At 60.1% G+C, this 17,636-nt stretch overlaps 1 protein-coding gene across 7 annotated transcripts; it reads left to right on the top strand.

The window, feature by feature from the left end:
* The first annotated feature begins 597 nt into the window (after nt 1–597).
* Nucleotides 598–17,267, top strand: FLCN (folliculin). 7 transcript variants are annotated; one of them, XM_059048869.2, is made up of 13 exons: nt 840–994; nt 3,836–4,042; nt 4,518–4,793; nt 6,004–6,150; nt 7,103–7,324; nt 8,165–8,325; nt 9,679–9,770; nt 11,396–11,586; nt 12,967–13,080; nt 13,872–13,995; nt 14,990–15,121; nt 15,235–15,340; nt 16,004–17,267. In XM_059048869.2, the coding sequence occupies exons 3-13, from the start codon at nt 4,545–4,547 to the stop codon at nt 16,203–16,205; spliced, it is 1,740 nt and encodes a 579-aa protein (XP_058904852.1). In that variant the 5' UTR covers nt 840–994; nt 3,836–4,042; nt 4,518–4,544; the 3' UTR covers nt 16,206–17,267. The 7 variants fall into 7 exon arrangements, 6 of the variants coding, with proteins under 6 accessions (XP_066877318.1, XP_058904854.1, XP_066877320.1 ...); XM_067021217.1 differs by lacking the exon at nt 3,836–4,042 and having other exon boundaries at nt 598–852; XM_059048871.2 differs by lacking the exon at nt 3,836–4,042 and having other exon boundaries at nt 614–852; nt 4,521–4,793.
* Nucleotides 17,268–17,636: the final 369 nt, after the last annotated feature.

Here is a 17,636-nt window from a genome sequence, read left to right as displayed (position 1 = left end):
CACAAGGTAAAACGAGGTAGAAAACAACGCGTCGTCCGTCCTTTCCTCGCGTCCCCGCTCCGGCACCTCGAAAGCCAGAGAGAAGCGGCCCCGCAAGTCAACCACCGGCCCTCGGCCTCGCCCACGTCACCTCACGCCCTGAGGGCTTTCGGACTGATCTCTAAGTACACAGGTTGAATTAAAGGCGCCCAGGTTCAACAAGATTATCACTCGATAACTACGTTTTTTTTAAAAAACTTGACGCGCTGCTGGGTACGGAAGACAGGGAGCCGGTCGCGCGTGCGCACCTCCGCCCCGCCTACCCCGGCGTCGCGCAGTTCGTGCGTCACGGGGCGACCGCCTCCCGCCCCGCCCCCTGCCCGCACGCTCCACCGAACACTGGTTCCATCGGAAATTTAATGAAAACTAACGGTGAAACCAAAAGGAATTACAGCGTCCTTTATAACGTCGCGACGTTCTCTTTCTTACTTCGGTGTGGACTTGGAGTCCTAGGATAGATACATTTTTCCTCAAATCTCTTTACAAAATGTTCTTTTAATTAAAGCATCCTTCCCCCCTCCTGGAATGGTTTCCTCCGCCGCCCCCGCCCTCGCGGGCGGAACCACTCCGAGCTTCTCGGTGGGGGCATGGGCTGGCGGCGGAGGGGCTCGGGCAGCCGCTGCAGCGTCCCGCCGGACTTTGGAGCTGCCGGGCTCGTGCTGTCTTCCCGAGCTGCGAGTCTGGCGGGTGTCCGCGCGCCTCGCGGAGTGGGGGCGTCGGACGGCCCGCTCCCCCTCCACGGCCCGGGCGGTGGTAGCTCCCGTCCGAGTCACGCGCCCCGAGGCGGGCGCGGCGGATCTGTGAGGGTACACGGTGAGGGGAGACACTCCGCGGACCCGGAGGGAGGCCGAGGGTGTGGGGCGGTGGGGGGGGGGGGCGGAGACCCAGGAGGGGGGCGCGGCGCGAGGCGACGCAACCTGGAGCTTGGAGCCAGGGCGGCTCCCCGGCCTGTCCGGTCAGTCGGGCCGCGCGGTCCAGGGCGAGGGGGCCAGGGTCCGGCGACCCTGGAGCTGAGGGGGCGACCAGCATGGCGGGTGCGGGTGCCGTCGGGCGCGGCCTGTTTGCGGAAGGGGTGTGTTGCGGCGGCCGGAGGCACTGGGTCCCCAGCGCGGGGATACTTGGCAGCCCTGCGGGGCCCCTCGGAGTAGCCGGGGGACCCGGGTCTCCGAGAGGACATGCTGAGGCGCTAGGTTACCAGTGTTTGAGTGACAGTGGCGCGACGCCGCGGTGCCTTCGGGTGTCACACGCCTGTCCCCCGTGCACGAGGCCGGGCCGCCGTCGGGGAGCTGCAGCGTGTCTGATGCGGGTCGAGAGCTGCCGTGCTCAGCGCCTCCTTAACCCTCCGTGGTCCTCGGGCGGACCGCGGTGGGGTAGAGGGACCCGGGCCAGGGTGCACCGCGGGAGGGGGTCGTGCCCACGTCACTGTCGCTGTGGGAGGGGGCGTGGACAGGACCCTACCCTTCAAGGTATAATGTTGAGCCTGTCGGGCGGGGGAGGGTTTCTGCCTCTTGGTTTCTGGAAGGCTGGTTGGAAAGGAAGGACTGCTGGGCATCCGATAGAGATTGGAATCGGAGAGTGAGTGGAGACCCGGCCTCATGCTGCCCGAGTTCGGGTGCCATGGGCCGTAGTTCCCTCCCAGGCCTGTGGGGCTCACTTTTAGGCTGGTGCAGAGAGAGGTATTTGGACCTGTCAGAGGTCACCTGGCTGCTCTGGGCTGGAGACAGACGTTCTTCCGCGTGCGTAGGTCTGGAGAGCTAAGTTTTATCTAGGCTGTGGCACCCCTCATCCCAATGGTCAAAACTCTTGTCAGACAGGAGTGCTTTTCATTTAAAACAGAGTAAGAGTAGCCTGTCCCGCTTGATCCTGGGTGCTGGGAAGTAGCTTAACAACATCACCCTTGCGCTCTCCTTCCCATGTAAGGGTGGGCCTGTGCTCGGAAGGGTTAAATGGGCATGATGTGGGTGCTGCCCCCTTATAACTAAGAGCGGGAAGGATGAGGACTTTATATTTTTAAATATTTTTTTGTCTTATATAGATATTTAGATATGAGTACTTGTATCACAAGGGCTCCTTTATGAAACATTGCTGTAGACTTTGAGCACAACATCAGCTTTCTGTCGCCTGCTGCTTACAAGGCAAGTGGCCTGCCGAATCATTCAGAACCACGTCCTCTGTGTGGTGTTCCCATTTGAGGTTGGCTGTGAGCTGCTTGCATTTTTTTCCCCCTATGCCCACTGCTCTTAGAATTGGCTCTGATTTTTTTCCCTTACCTAGAAAGCGTCAGGTCTTAGAGCTGAGGTGTTGACAGCCATCGCACTGCCTGACTCGTTTGGAAATGGCCTTGCTGGCTGTCACCTGGGCGGGGTGGTGGCTCTGTGGTCCTGCTGAGTATAGAGGTTCGTGTCGACATCATCCACGAGCATTCCCCTTTCTGTGGCAACAACTGTCCTCTCTCCAGGCAGCTCCTCAATTCACTTGTTTGTCTAGCACCCATCAGTTTGGTGCGCACCGTGTGTCGGGAACTGAGAGAGTGATGGTGGGCTCTGAGCACTGCTGAGGGCCCCCTCTGAGCAGGGGCCGTGCAGGGAGGGGCCGCGCGCGCGCGCGGTGAGGAGGAGAGAGCCCCTGGCGGTCTGGGGGCGGCGTTCCGGGCCTTTCTCCCCAGCCCCGCCCTCTTGGTCCCCTGCTGTGCAGAATCTCCATGGGGCTCAAGGTCTTCCGGCTAAACGTCCTCCTGTCTTAAACTGTCTTCTGTCCCATTGCTCCCCTCCCTCCGGGAGCCCTCCGTGCCCGGCTCTCCATGCCTTCCAGCTGCCCCGCCTGCCCCCCGTCTGATCCCCAGATGTCTCTTTTGGGTTGGCCTCTGCCGCTCCTCATCCTCGCGCTCCAGCCCGTGCCGGGCAGGTGCGTGGTTGACCGCAGGCATCGGGTGCTGGCAGAGCGAGCGGGCGGGTAGAGAAGTGGCTCCGAGCGCGGCCGCCAGCGGGAGGCCCCTCGAGGGCCCGTGGAGGACCCGCCGGGCCCGGTGGGCGAGGATGCCCCGCGGACTCCCCGCCCCTAGGACTCCCCGCCCCTCGGGCTCCCCGCCCCCGCCGTGCTTTAACCTGACTCCCAGGCCCTGCTGCGTCACCCGTCACCCGTGTCATGTCGGCTGGGCTGTCCCGGTCCCGCCTGTTTCTCCACTACCTGCTGGAGCCCAGTGGACAGACGCCCCACCTTGAAGGTTTCCCGGCGGAGGGCACGTGCGCCTGCATCCCGCCGCGCCCTCCCGCCCTCTGCTGCCCTCCTCCTGGGCGATTTCGCTCATGTGGTCTCCGGAGTGATACTGGACTTCGCCTCACTGCCTGTCCTCCTGTCACCTTGACCAGCTCGTCCCCCCTCCCACGTCTGAGCTCTGGGTCCCAGGTCCCCAGCCCTGACTGCCCCACTCCCATCCCCCGTGGCCTGTCAGCATCACCTCCACTGGAGGCTCGGCAGGCGCTGCTCTTGGCCGCCCTCTCCCGTCTCCCACGTACCCTGCTTCCTTCTCTGTGCTCTGCAGCCCACCTGTGAGCAGCGTCTGCATATCTCTTTGGGACACAGTCACGCTCTGACGGTCCTCTGCCTTCCCCCGCCCACCCTGGCTCCCGCACGGTGGCCAGAACGGCCTTGTAAAATAACATTCTCATTTCTTGTGTTTCTCATCAGAACCCACCAAAGGTTCTCTAATCCTTGAAGAAAAGTTCAGGATCTTAACCATGGCCTAGGAGGGTCCCTCTAATCCACCTCCTGCTTGTCTTCTGCCCTCATCCCCCAGCTCTGCAGACATTCAGCCCCCGTCACGGCCCCTCCTCAGCCCCCGTGGCGCCCTCTGTTCCTTCAGCTGTCACCTGGGAGCCCTTTTGTCCGAAACTACATCCCACCTCCTCCAGTGCTTCTCTGCCCTGGACCCCTGTCCTGTGTCCCTAATGCGGTCACCGCACGAGAGGAAGCGGTGCGCTGCCTGTCCCTGCCCTTCTGGAAGGTAAGCTCCGAGAAGAGGCAGCATCGTATCACCTGAAACGTCGCCCGGCACACGGGAGCCGCTCCACTGCTGTCCGTGGAACAGACGCCCCCGCGGCGGCGGCGTGTGTGTGCGCGCGCGCGTGTGCGTGCGTGTGTGTGTGTGTGTGTGTGTGCGCGCGCGTGTGCGTGCGTGTGTGTGTCCATCTGCCCACCTCGTGGCCCTGCCGGCACGGTCCTGACTGAAGGGTTTCTGTGTGATGCCGCGTTACGTTTTCCCTCCTCTTTGTCCTAACTCCTTGTGGGCAGGGACGGTGTCTGCTTTGTGTCCCCTGCAGCCGATGCAGTGCTGGCCCAGAGTGGGTGCTGGGCAGTGCTGCCTGGCTGGGTGACCTGCCTCTGCTGGACGGAAGCCCGCTGAGGACAGCAGAGGTCGCTGGGCTCCGGAGCTGGCAGGTTCTAGGGCTCAGCTCATGGCATTTCCCTCCTCTCCCCAGCAGGCCTGGCACAGTCTCCAGGGCACCATGAATGCCATCGTCGCGCTCTGTCACTTCTGCGAGCTCCACGGCCCCCGCACACTCTTCTGCACAGAGGTCCTGCACGCCCCGCTTCCGCAAGGCGCGGGGAGTGGGGACGGCCCCGGCCGGGGCGAGCAGGCTGAGGAGGAGGAGGGCGGCATCCAGATGAGCAGCCGCATCCGCGCCCACAGCCCGGCAGAAGGGGCCAGCGCAGAGTCCAGCAGCCCAGGACCCAAGAAGTCGGACATGTGCGAGGCCAGTGTCTCCTGGGGCGCTGGGGGCGTCTCTTCTCTGCCGGGGCTCGGGCTTGACCTCCTGGGCGTGGACGGGAGGCCGCATGCCGTGGACGTGGCCTCACGGGCGTGGGCCGCGTGGTGTGCGCTCGCCGCTTTCCTTCCCTCTGGTCCTTTCCCTTCGTCCCAGCTTTAGCTTTTTCAAACCGCTCTGGGCCAGCCGACACTGGCCACCACCTTTGGGCCTGCGCTTCCGGCCTCGCCTCGCTCACTCGTGTCCTTGCGCTGCCTCCTCGGCTCCCGTCCCTCAGTCTGGCGTCCTCCTCGCGGGCACCCTGCCCGCTTCGTGAGCTCTGGGGCCGCTTGCTCACGTGGAGCCCTGGGCCGGGACTGGAAATCAGGGTGGATAGAAATCCCGCCGTGTCAGCTGGGTTCCACTGGGAAGCAGTCGGTGAGCTCGAGCTTGACTGACTGATTGTGAGGGATCGGGGTGGGGCCGGAGGTGGGGAGGGCCCTCCGCTGTGAATGGCCGCTGCCTGGGATGGAGAGGCAGGCAAGAAGGAGGCCGGCGCGTTGGGGGCCTTGGGGGCGGCTCACTGAGCTGCAGCGGCCTTAGGGGGCGCCCTGTATCGCCCAGGGAGGGGCTGGCTGCGGGGCCTCTATGTGTAGTCCCAGGTTGGGGGCTGCTGCCGGGGCGCACAGCCTTGGCGCCAGCGTGACAGTGGCTTCAGAGGGGCCGCAGCCAGGGCCGCCGGTCCGGTCCCTTCCCCATGGCAGGGGGCCTGGGCATGTGTTCTCAGGCGGCCACGCCAGTGCCAGAGTGTGGCAGCCCCCCCTGGCACGAGGTCCCTGCCAGGTGGTCGTGCCCGGATCGAGGACGGAGGCTGCGGGCCTCGGTTGTGCCGCCTCTGAGGTGGGGATTCTCCCAGTGACTGTCTCCCTGGTTTGCTCCTTGGATTAGGTGAGGTGGTGGCACAGAGCTCTTGGGGACCCCTGCGGCGTACGTGCCAGTAGGTGAGGTCGGTGACCTCCGTGCTCAGTAGACTCGATGCCCTCTGACGACCTCTGCGATGTGTGCATCCTGACTTTCCTGCTCGGGAAACACGGCAGTCCTCAGTCAAGTGTAACTCTAGGAGCCGGTTGTTCCTATGCGAAAACAGATTGAACTTTCTGCGTGAGAGTCAGCGAGTGTGTCGCTGGCTGACTGGTTTTCTTTTCTTTCTCGTGGACAGGGCTGCCGGTCACTTGCTGCAGGGCACCCCGGGTACATCAGCCATGACAAGGAGACCTCGATCAAGTACGTCAGTCACCAGCACCCCAACCACCCCCAGCTCTTCAGCATCGTCCGCCAGGCCTGTGTGCGGAGCCTGAGCTGTGAGGTGAGCATCCGTGACCCAGGGCCTCTGCGAGAGTCGCTCGCGTGCACGCCGGCACGCCCTGAGCAAGCTCGGCGTCGGTGATGGGAAGGAAGGCAGACGGCAGCCCGGAGACGGCCGGGCAGGTCTCCGGAGTGAGTCACGCTGCACCCTGGTTCGCTGCTAACTTACCGTCTTAAGCACCAGGCTTTCATTATTCGTTCTTGGGGGACGTGTTGCTAAGGGGTGAAGTGTCTGTAAGGTGTGTGGCTCCCATCAGATGGCACCTTCTTGTCGTCTCTGTCACGTCACAGCCTCGGTGCTCGTCGCGTGCTCGCTGAGCCGACCGAGGCGCGAGTCTGTGTCTCTAAGACCCGTGGCTGCCGTGGTCGGGTTGTCTCAGCTTCTGCGTCTCTGTCACAGAGGGTTCACCGTCCACTCGCTCCCTGCCTGCCACCGCCCCACCTGGTCGTCCTCCCTCGCTGCTGCCGTCTGCCCGCCTGGCTGCGTCCCCGCCGCTGGGCAGCTGGTCGTGTCTGGTGGGGTTGTGTGTTAGAGCGGGTGTGGCGTGAGGGAGACCCCGGTTCTCTCCTGCACGCGACATATGCAGAGTTTTTCTTACGTGGACTCCGCAGTGGCTGTTCCGACTTGCCGGTTCTCTGGTATATTCCAGATGAGTGATGTTGGCAAATCTGAGCCGGGGGTAGATATAATACTTGTCCACGAGTTATATGTGACTCAAGGTAAGAAAAATGAATGAACCTACTGGTCCTTGGGTTTCACGGTAGCGAACGTTCTCTTTAGGAAGTTCGATCACAGGAGAGATGAAAGCAGAGTTTCCCTCTCTCACCCCTGCCCTTTGCACTCTCCCTGTAACTGATGCTGGTTGCGGAGCGCAGACAGGTCAGAGCAGGAGGGTCTGACTGCCGCAGCGTGCAGAGGGCGCTGTCCTGGAGCCGCTGTCCTTGTGTCCCAGGTGTGCCCCGGCCGCGAGGGCCCCATCTTCTTTGGGGACGAGCAGCACGGCTTTGTGTTCAGCCACACGTTCTTCATCAAGGACAGCCTGGCCCGGGGCTTCCAGCGCTGGTACAGCATCATCGCCATCATGATGGACCGCATCTACCTCATCAACTCCTGGCCCTTCCTGCTGGGCAAGATCCGTGGGATCATCGACGACCTCCAGGGCAAGGCGCTCAAGGTGCCCCGAGGCGGGGCCGTGGCTGGCGGGGAGGGAGGCGTCTGCGAGGGGCCAGGAGGAGGGCAGCGTGCCTGCCCGGGGGTCCCGTGGCCGCCGCGGAGTCGGAGTCGCGGCCATAAGCCCGGGGGCAGCCGCTCCCGCTGGCCTCAGTGGCCTCTCTCGAGCCTTTCACTGTCCGCTTCTCGTTTGGCTCCGGCTTTACCGCCGTCAGGTGCCTGGTTTGATCCCCGCTGTCTCTGCTTCCTCTGACCGTCCTTTCTGCAGCCTGTCCGCTAATGGTGCCACAGACCCGCACCTACCATGCGTCTCCAGCGATGGCCCCGCATCTCCGGGGACGCCCAGGATAGGCCAGTGGTGCTCTGGTAACAAGCAGTGCTTCAACCCCAGCAGCTTGTTTAGGCTCTGTGTGCGTCGCAGGCAGGCAGGGCTCCGCTCGCCGTGGTCAGGCTGCAGCGGCCTTGCTGCTCAGTTCCCTGCCGGGGTGCACCGGTGGGGCTGCAGGCCTGGCTCCTCTCCCCTCCTTGCAGGAAGGGGTCACATGTCCCGCCCACACAGGGTCTGAGCAGCAGAAGCCCCCTGTGCCTGGAAACGGGGGTGCCTGGAAAGTGCGGGTGCCCCCTGAGCCCCGTCAGGTGCCCATGAGTCGGTGTTGGGGAGGCTGCAGGAGAGACTCGTAACTGAGCCTCTTAGGCGGCTTCTGATGCAGCTGGGGGACAAAGCTGTTCTCTTTGGGATGAGACCGGGGGCCCTTCTTTGCTCTTGTCCCAGAGAGCAGGCTGGGGCCTGGGCTGCTGGCTGGTTTTGTCGTTAAGGGTCTTTCCCCTTGCCCTTGCGTGTCAGGTGTTTGAGGCGGAGCAGTTTGGGTGCCCGCAGCGTGCCCAGAGGATGAACACCGCTTTCACACCGTTCCTGCATCAGAGGAACGGCAACGCTGCCCGCTCGCTGACGTCCTTGACAAACGATGACAGCTTGTGGGCCTGCCTGCACACGTCCTTCGCCTGGTAACCAGACTCGGTCTTCTCGTGGCCGCTGGGGTGTTGGCCGGACCGTGCCCAGGCTGGGGGGGACGGTTGCCGACGGGTCTGTGCCGTGACGCGTGAGTCCTGCGCTGGGTTCAGTCCTTCTCGCCCCTGAGTGCGTGGAAGTCGCATTTAGGCGGGGCTCGCTTCCCAGCGATAATTTTAAGGTGAAGTTCCTGGACCAAGACCGGTGGTCTCTCCCTTTTTGTGAGCAGCAGTGAATGCTTGTCTCGCACAGCACTTGTGAGTCAGGACTCGAGACGGGATGAGCTGGGCCGTTCCGGCTCTGGTTCTCAGGCGGAGCCGCTGCCGTCGGAAGGCTGGGCTCCCTCGGGGCTGGCAGGCTGGTCTGGCCGTGGGTGGGAGGCCTCTGCTCTTCGCCGTGGTCGTGCGGGTGATCTGGCGAGAGAGAGGTGGGCTCCGCTGGCTCTCACCACCCAGCCTCAGAGGCACACAGGCCCTGCCTGCACCCGCTCTTGCGAGAAGGAGCTCAGCCTAGGCGGGTGGGGAGGACCGGTCTCCGCCTTTGGAAGGGAGGAGTATCGACAGATTTGTGGACACACTTAGAAACCACCACGGTCTGTCCTCCGGCCACACGTTGTTTCTGTTCCTCCCAGTGCAGGATATGTTCCTTCCAAAGACCCCCCCAGATTCTCAGTCCTATGCAGCATCACCTAAATCAGGTCCTGGTGTGGGTGACGTTCCTCGCATGGATGAGGACCTGCAAACTAAAGAGAAAAACACTTGTCTCCCCCGCCGGACGTACAGGTCCTCCTGTCGTTTAGAAATTATTTTAATTTGGGAAATTTTCACACAGACCCAAAGTATAACACTGCAACGAACTTCACAGCCTCCTACTTCAGCAGTTAGCAACATTTTCCTGCTTTTTCACCTGTCCTTCACTTTTTTTTCTCTGGAATGTTGTTTAAAGCAAATCTTAGCTGTATCACTTCAACCGTGAACCCATGATCGCATCCAACACAATGGACTCGTTGCTTAGCATCATCCAGCCCGACCCACGTTCACTTTGCCTGCTTTGCCTCGGAGTTGACTCTGGCATCGGGACCAGCACAGGGCGTGGGTCCTGCCGGGCCTCTCAGTCTAGAGCAGCGCCTCGTGCGCCTCTGCCCCCGCCTCCCTGCCTTTTGCCGGGGGCCTGGGCTGTACGTCCTGTGGGAGCCCCTCCGGCCGATCGCATCCTCGTGGGGATACTCAGCTCGTTCTTTGATGCCCGTGTTTTCTGTTAACCAGTCGTTAGCTCAAGAGGGTCGATCGGCTTCGGGTCTAGTTTTCCTTTTGGCGAGAACGCTGCATGGGCGGCACTCTGTTTCCCAGGCTCCTGAAGGCGTGCGGCAGCCGGCTGACCGAGAAGCTCCTGGAAGGCGCACCCACTGAGGACACCTTGGTCCAGATGGAGCAGCTCGCGGGTGAGCCGGGGGCGCTGGTGCCGGGGGCGCTGGTGCCGGGGGGCGCTGGTGCCGGGGGGCGCTGGTGCCGGGGGCGCTCGTGCGGGGGGCGCTGTGCCGGGGGGCGCTGTGCCGGGGGCGCTCGTGCCGAGGGGCGCTCGTGCCGGGGGCGCTGTGCCGGGGGGCGCTCGTGCCGGCGGTGGCCTGGGGCCGCTCCGCGCTCAGCTTCCCTCCCCTCCGTCCCGGCAGAGAGGGCTGACGGAGGGGGCCCCAGAAGCAGCGCCTACAAAAGCTGGCCCTTGGCTCTTCGTGGTTTTATTGTGATTTCCTGCCTCATCTTCCTTGACAGTCACGTGTAAGAGTCTGTCCGGGCAGGTTGGGAAAGACCCCCCCCGGGGCTGTCGCTCTGGAGAGGCGGGTTGAGTGAGGCTTTCGTGTCCCTGTTGTACGAGAAGCACTTACTCGGCCTGTCTGGATGGGGACCTGCTGTCTGCGCTTTGACGCTAAAATGTTGTCCTTCAGTTGGACCTGACGTTTTCATCAGGGCGGTGGTTCCCAAGCCTCCTGGTAACCGGGCCGCCCTCCCCAGGTTTGCAGTCAGATCTCCACATCGGGGTGTTCTAAGTAACTGCCCGGGGGAGTCTGGGAGTCTGCTTTTCTTTTGGAAAGGATTGGCTTTTCAGTGGCATAGGTCCAGGGTCTCAAATGTGGGGCGGGGCGCGCGAGACTCATGGTGCGTCTGGCGTCTCCTCTGTTACAACGTGCGCTTCGTTTTGCAAGTGATTGACCTTAACAAGCTGGGGCTCTTTCGAGCTGTTTCCTGTCCTCCGGGGACTTGCACCTGAGCAGACTTCCCTGCGAAGGGGAGGGTAGGCGGGTTCATCAAGGGCAGGGCTCGCTCAGAGAAGACAGCAGCGCGGTCCACCTCCGCGCCCTCACGGTACGGTCGGCCCGGAACCATTTCTCGTAGTGACCACGCGTTTCTAGGTTAGTGAAGGTGGCAAGGGCCGCCTGCTGGGGAGGTTTGTGTGCGCGGAGAGCCGAGTGTGTCGGGAGAGAGAGAGGTGCAGGCATGCAGTGCTCACTGTCGCGTCTTGGGTGGTATTTTGGTCACAGGGTGAGCATAGGGGTTCAGAGCACACGCTGCAGCTGTACAGACCTGCCTTCAGCTCCGGGCTCCAAGATGTGTGTGTTCTGTGTGCAGAGCGAGGCCCCTTCGCTCGCGCTGTGCAGCGAGGATGCTGCATTCCCGGGGTTGTCGTGACGGTGAATTGAGGTAGCAGATGTTCCTTTCTGTGAGAGGGGACAACAGTACCGACCCAGGGCAGGCGAGAGGATCGAAGGGCCGAGCGTGGGGACATCTTTAGGGTAGCGCCCACACGCTGTTACCGTCCTTATCGGTGACTTGACTTTTCCCACCGGCAGTGGACAGGACACAGCAGACTGAAAGCTCCTGGCCCGCTCCAGGACTCCAGTGGCAGCAGGTAGTGTCGACATCTGGTCCGAACCAGAAATCGGTAGCCTTCTGGCCGGTTTAACCACGAGATGCCTCGGGCTGAAGTGCTCGTGTGCAAAGACTTGCATCCAGAGAACGAGGGAAGCTAGGGACGCACATTTCGTAACTGAGTTTGTTGTCTGTCTTGCAGACTTGGAAGAGGAGTCAGAAAGCTGGGGCAACTCTGAGGCTGAAGAGGAGGAGAAAGCCCCTGTCTTGCCGGAGGGGGCCGAGGGGCGGGAGCTGACCAAGTGCCCAGCGGATCCGTCCTTGCTCTCAGACTGTGGAAACTGGCAGCCCCGAAAGCTCTCTGTCTTTAAATCCCTTCGGCACATGAGGCAGGTAGGCGGTAGAGGGGTAGAGCCCAGATCAGAAACTCAAGACAAGAGCCCCGTCCTCTCCTTCCGGCTCATCTCCATCCAGCACACCTTGTCCTTTGGGTCTGCTGTGTTCAGGGGTGACCAAGAACCTTCTGGGTGGGTGGCTGAAGATGACAGGGGGCATCTGGGGTGTCTTAGCCCCAGGCTCCGTGAGGATGGAGGGGGTTTCTCTAAAGAAAGACCCAACGGTTGGCTTCTCATGGTTCTCTAATCTTATCATTCTGGAACCTTCTAAAGGAATCGAACAGCATTGTTGGTTTGCACACAGCATAGATGCTTTGCAAATTGAAAACAGTGGCCTTTCTTACAAGTAGGAGCAGGAGCCTGCACTGCAGTGTGTATGTATGTGTGTGTGTGTGTGTGTGGGGGGGTGTCCGTCGGATGCTTGCGGAGGCCACGGGTCTCACCACACGGGAGGGCAGCAGGGAGTGACCGCTAGATCACAAAGCAGGCTGTCCTTTCGTAGGCTCTCTTTCTGTTTACTTTTACATTGAGCATGAATTCTGTCAGAAAAGAGTTATTTCTATTTTGGAAAATGAAATAAAGCTTGATTCACCAGCAGGTGTTCTGTGGGGCTTTGGGGTGAAAAGCATTCATTTAAATCGTCCTTGATTTGGCTGCAGTCCTTGTTGATTACAGTGGGTTACAGCTAATGTGGGTTACAGTTGGAGGGGATCTTGAATTCCACCAGAGGTGGGAGTCCTTGGGGGCTGGTAGGGTTTGGTAAAAGGCAGTGTCACAACCTCCTCTCTTTTTCTGGCCATGTTCACAAGCCCTAAGACAACAGGCTGAGCTCTTCTAAAATGTCAGTGCCGTGGAGTTAATTAGAGTTGATTAAAGCAGGATAAAAACAGGACAGATGAGGAAGTCACAACCCCTAGATTGAGAGACTCACAGCCCCAGAGGACATGGTCAGAGGTTGGGGCTCTGGACGTGGATCCGCTCAGCGGGGCAGCCCTGGGCTGCCGGCATCAAGACCGAGCTCTTCCTCGGTGCTGAAGACTCACCCCCTGGCTCTCTTGCAAGTGGTTATAGGCCAAAGTTACGGGTGTAGAGAGAGAAGGTACACATGTTGCAAAGAGCTAATACTTCATCTGCTTCAGATCTTTAAAAATGGAATTGGGGGAAAGATCTTGGAGTGTACGGGAGCTCTGGGGTCGGACCTTCAGGTGGGAGTACAGGGCCGTCCCTGCTCCTGGTTTCGGGCAAGTCACCCAGCCTCCCTGAGAAGACAGCTGACTTCCTCTCTCCTGCCCGTCTTCCTTCACTCTACAGAGAAAGTTTCTAGATGAACACGCAAGTCACTTTCTGTGGACAGAAAGCAGGGCGCCATGTTTTTCAGGTCCTGGGTGCCCCGTCTTTCCGCACACTGGCTTGGCACGTCCTCATGGGGAACCAGGTGATCTGGAAAAGTAGAGACGCAGACCTCGTGCATTCAGCCTTTGAAGTTCTCCGGGTGAGCGGATCTTCTTTCCTTTGTGTTTTGTGGCAGGATGGTATTGGCCTAGTGGGTTTTTAAAACATCTGTTAAGATGTGCCAGAGACTCGTAGCAGAGGTTCATTCCTGAATCTAAGATCTGTGTTCTTCTCCACCGTTAAGAGTGGTATTCATCTGTGCTTTCACTGCCGAGGGCCCAGGTTCTATCCCTGCTCAGGGAACTAAGATCCCACAGGCTGCGCAGTGCGGCCAAAAGAAATGAAAGAAAAGAAAAAGGTGGTCATTTTTGGCTTTCGTGTCGAGCGGGGAGTCTGTGCTGTCCCGACAGACCGGTCGCTCTCCCGTCCGCCCTTCCCCAAGCCCCGCACCCCTTTGAGGAGCCACCTGTGCCGCAGAGGCGGGCCCGGGTCCCCATGTGGTCCTCTGCGCAGAGCCTGGTCGATGGGCCGGCCGGAGGGCACGTGTGGCGTGCTGTCTCCGTCCCGCAGGCGTGGCGGGTGCCAAGGCCCAGGTCCGGCTCTGAGCGTGTGTGCGTGCCGGCCCTCTGCCTGGGCCCGTGACGGCACGAGACGAAACGATCTGTCAGACAACTTCGAGTCCCTGTGGTGGCTGAGGGAAGAGACAGACATCTGAGAAGTAGGAGAGTGACGGAAGAGCTAACCCTGCAGAGCGGGCCGCGAAGAGAGGGGCCGGGTGGGCGACGCCTTCTGGGAGGAGAGGGCTCTGGACCGAGCTGCGAGGGGCTCGTGCGGGGTGGGTGCGGGAGTCAGGCGGGGCCGCGCTCAGCTCCGGGTGGTTCTGTCCTTCAGACCATGCTGCCCGTGGGCTGTGTGCGCGCCATCCCTTACAGCAGCCAGTACGAGGAGGCCTACCGCTGCAACTTCCTGGGGCTCGGCCCCCACGTGCAGATCCCGCCCCACGTGCTGGCCTCAGGTGCGTGCCGCGTCGCTCCGGGCCGAGCCCCTGCGCGTCAGGGCTCGGAAGTGAGACCACGGGACTGGACCTCAGCTGTGGGTCTGAGGACGGTGTCTGCTGGCCTCAGGCGGGAAGACCCACGTTGCAGGGCCAGCTTTCCCCATGGCATTGGCTTCTAGCGTCTGTCTCGAAGATGGGTGAGGGTTGGGCTGGGCGGCTCACCGGGGGGCGGCTCTGTGTGGGGCGGGTCCCCGTGCTGGGGCCCCGAGGGTGGTTCAGGAGGCCCGCTGGCCTGAGCCCTCCGCCGCACGGTCTTCCTTCCTCTTTCCGTTCTCCTGTTTGTATCTGCCTCAAACCCGTCCCTGACGCTCATCAGCTCAGTGGCCTTTGCGCTGCTCCCCTCCGCCCGCAGCACTGGCAAGCTTGCTGCTCTAGACAGAGAGCCGGGAAGCGGATCGGCGTCCCTCGTTCTTGGTTTGGGGGGGTCGGGAGTCAGCACATCCCTTTCTGGGGGCTCATCCCCGCGTCTGGCGCGTCTAGGGCTCCTCCAGGCGCGTCGCGCTCTCGGCAACCAGGCTGGCCCATGAGTCCAAGAGGCAGCGTTCAGAACACAGGCTGTAGTCTCAGAGATGCGCTTGGTACTGTTACCACCACTAGCCGTGTGACCTTGTGCAAGTCACTTAGCTCCTCGGAGTCTTCTTTCCCCATCTGTAAAATGGGTTATGTTGTAGCGGGAGCACTGTCCCAGGGCTGTTCAGTATTAGACCAATGGAGGCATACGCAGCAATTTGTAGTAATACAATACAGTGCATTATCATTGTTAGTTTAACTGAGTCAAAAGTGAACCCTTAACTCTATTCACAAGCTACTGGAGATTTTAAGCGCCAGAGTGTTCAGCTCAGGAGGCTGGAGTTTTCCCCAGATGATCTGAGATGATTGGGAGCTACAAAATGAGGGCCTTTGTCCCGGGGTGAAGAGCCCTTGACGGGCAGCGTGGCTTGTGTCGCCGCAGAGTTTGCTGTGGTGGTGGAAGTGCACACGGCCGCTCGCGCCGGCCTGCACCCGGCCGGCTGTGAGGACGAGCAGCCCCTCAGCAAGCACGAGTTCGTGGTGACCAGTGGGAGTGCTGCAGCCGCAGACCGAGGTGGGTGCCGCCGAGCAGCGCGGCCCTCTCCCCGGCGAGCGGGGTGGGGGGGCGCTGAGGCCGCCCCCGCCCTCCCCGTGCTGACGGCCCCGCTGTGCCCTGCCTGTCCCCAGCCGGCCCCACCATCCTGAGTAAAGTGGAAGCGGCTTTGACCAACCAGAACCTGTCGGTGGACGTGGTCGACCAGTGCCTCGTCTGCCTCAAGGAGGAGTGGATGAAGTAAGTGGGCGCCACCCCGGCCCCGGGGTCTCTGCTTTTAGGGGACGGCTGGGCTGCCGGCAGCAGGAGAAGCAGGAACCGTTGCCAGAGACAGAGGTGAGGCCGTGGCCACCGCGGGAGGGGGTGCGGAGGAGAGGTGCGGGGCTCCACCGCTTGCTGAACTGGCTGCGTGACCTTGAGCGGGTGAGCCCGCATCCCTGAGCCTCAAGCTGCCCTGTGCTCTCCAGGGGAAGCAGCTGTTTTTGATGTTTAGTTAACTTCAGAATTGGAAGGTCGGGTAGCAGATGTTCCCTCCTTATTAAGCAAGTTACTGTATTTCCTCCCGCCTTCTTAGTAATTTTCTGTCAAACTTAATTAGTCAAACATTGTTCTGATTTCAGACAGTACAGTGGAGCTTAGGAGCCACCTGTCCCTTTTATGAATGGGAAGAACATTTGTCTTTTTAATCTCCCCGTTTGGCTGCTGCACCGGCGTTGGCACCGGTGGGCAAACGGGAGACCCCGGGTGCAGGCGCGAGCTGCCGCGCTGCTGTGCTGTCTCTCCTGTTTCAGTTCCCGCTCTGCCTGCCGAGCCGTTGCTGGTCTTGAAGCCGTTTGGGCCCCAGGACCAGAACTCCGCTGACGGTTCTGCGGTAGCTGAGTGTTTGGTTTTGGTTTTCTGCAGCAAAGTGAAGGTCCTCTTTAAATTCACCAAGGTGGATAGTCGGCCCAAAGAGGACACACAGAAGCTCCTGAGTATCCTCGGAGCGTCTGAGGAGGACAATGTCAAGCTGCTCAAATTTTGGATGACAGGCCTGAGCAAGACCTACAAGTCGCACCTCATGTCCACGGTCCGCAGCCCCGCGGCCTCAGAGCCTCGCAGTTGACCCCGTCCCGGGACTCTGTGTCGGGGTAGGCCTCCTGGGATGCGGTGACGCCCACCCTTCCCCGGAGCTCGGACACAGGTCTGTGATGGCATTCTCAGGCCCTCCCGTTTCCAGACTGCTGGCATGAAGCTGTTTCCTAGTAAGGAATGGAAACTGCTGGGGCTGACCTTTGCCCTCTGTGTGGAATGCGGGCCTGGTGTAGTTCTTGGCACCATCCCACAAGCTATTTGACTTGCTCCAGCCCTGAAGAGGGCGGTGGGAGACTTGTGACAGTTAGTCCTCTGCATTCGCGCCCCCGGGAGAGAAGAACGTGAGGAAGGTGTGCATCTGATGCCTCTCACGGATGCTGATCTCAGAATTTACAGGGAAACATGTCAGGCCAGCTCCGCCTGGGGTATCTTAGCCGCTGTGTCATACCCTCTCTTGAGGCTGAACCTTTCTATTCTGAAGTTCAGCAAGGGTTTCCCAGGTAGTGCACGCATATGTGAGTTTTGTGCATTTTCAGGTTACGTTCTGACCCGTAGTCATTGTGAGTAATCTGGTTTTAAGTTAGGGCTCTGGGAATGCCTTTTGGGGTGGAGTGGATGTTTTCCTCATGTTCGGATCATCTGGAATTCGTGTTCTGAAGTTATCTGACAACCAAGTCTTCTGGCCATGCTCTTCTGTGGTTGCTTGGAAATTACCCTGTAGCTTGAGGACAAACCCTGATCTTTTTTACACAAAGAGGATACTTTGCTGGGATGTCAGATGGAGTCGTGTGACCGGCCTGGCTCACTGAATGTGGAGTTGAGAAACCCGTCATAGTTTTATTCCGTATCACTTTGCCCTCTGTTGCTTCTTTCAACGTTTACATTTGGCCGCAGTTAAGTTTCAGAGTCTGGTTCATCGTCCCTGTGTACATTTTTAATAAGGATTCATGGTTTGGAAGGATTTTCCGGTAATTTTGCTCATTTGTTTATAGTTTTTGTGTTTAATTTATATTTCACAGGAAGACCATGTTTATATGACTAGGCGTCTGTATCATGCAAGAACGTTGAAATAATAAAGGTATTTTTTTATAAACTGTTGACTGCATGGTTTTATTGGTTTGATACCTCAGATTTTCTTGGGATCAGTCATAGAAAATAATACAGTTAAAGTAACACCAGTGATATAACTATTTTGGAACTCTGTACTCTACTGAAGGCTTACAATTTCCAGGGGAAGACCTAGTAAACTGGGGTTAATTTTCAGTCAGTTTTAGCTCGTAGTACAGTTGCAAGTTCCTATCTCCCACCCCCAGCCACATGGCAGGGCCGTACACGTGTTTTTGGATCAGCTTGCAGGAACGAGGGTGGGTAAGAAGGATCCTGTCCTCTGCGTATCAGGGCTCTGTGCCTGATCGCTGATCGCTGCTTCCGATCAGAGTGCAGGTGAAGAGGGGGCAGCCAC

Source organism: Kogia breviceps, chromosome 19, assembly GCF_026419965.1.
Source record: "Kogia breviceps isolate mKogBre1 chromosome 19, mKogBre1 haplotype 1, whole genome shotgun sequence".
Taxonomy (NCBI): domain Eukaryota; kingdom Metazoa; phylum Chordata; class Mammalia; order Artiodactyla; family Physeteridae; genus Kogia; species Kogia breviceps.
The sequence above is the reverse complement of the archived record's forward strand: the minus strand, read 5'-3'. Positions and strand labels throughout refer to the sequence as shown.

What these genes read in the sequence shown, in the direction of transcription:
- FLCN (XM_067021217.1), top strand. Translation starts at nt 4,545, where the DNA reads ATGAATGCCATCGTCGCGCTCTGTCACTTCTGCGAGCTCCACGGCCCC. An exon ending in CCCTTCGGCACATGAGGCAG is followed by an intron (nt 11,587 to 12,966) that starts GTAGGCGGTAGA and finishes CATGTTTTTCAG; the next exon opens with GTCCTGGGTGCCCCGTCTTT. An exon ending in TGCTGCAGCCGCAGACCGAG is followed by an intron (nt 15,122 to 15,234) that starts GTGGGTGCCGCC and finishes GCCTGTCCCCAG; the next exon opens with CCGGCCCCACCATCCTGAGT.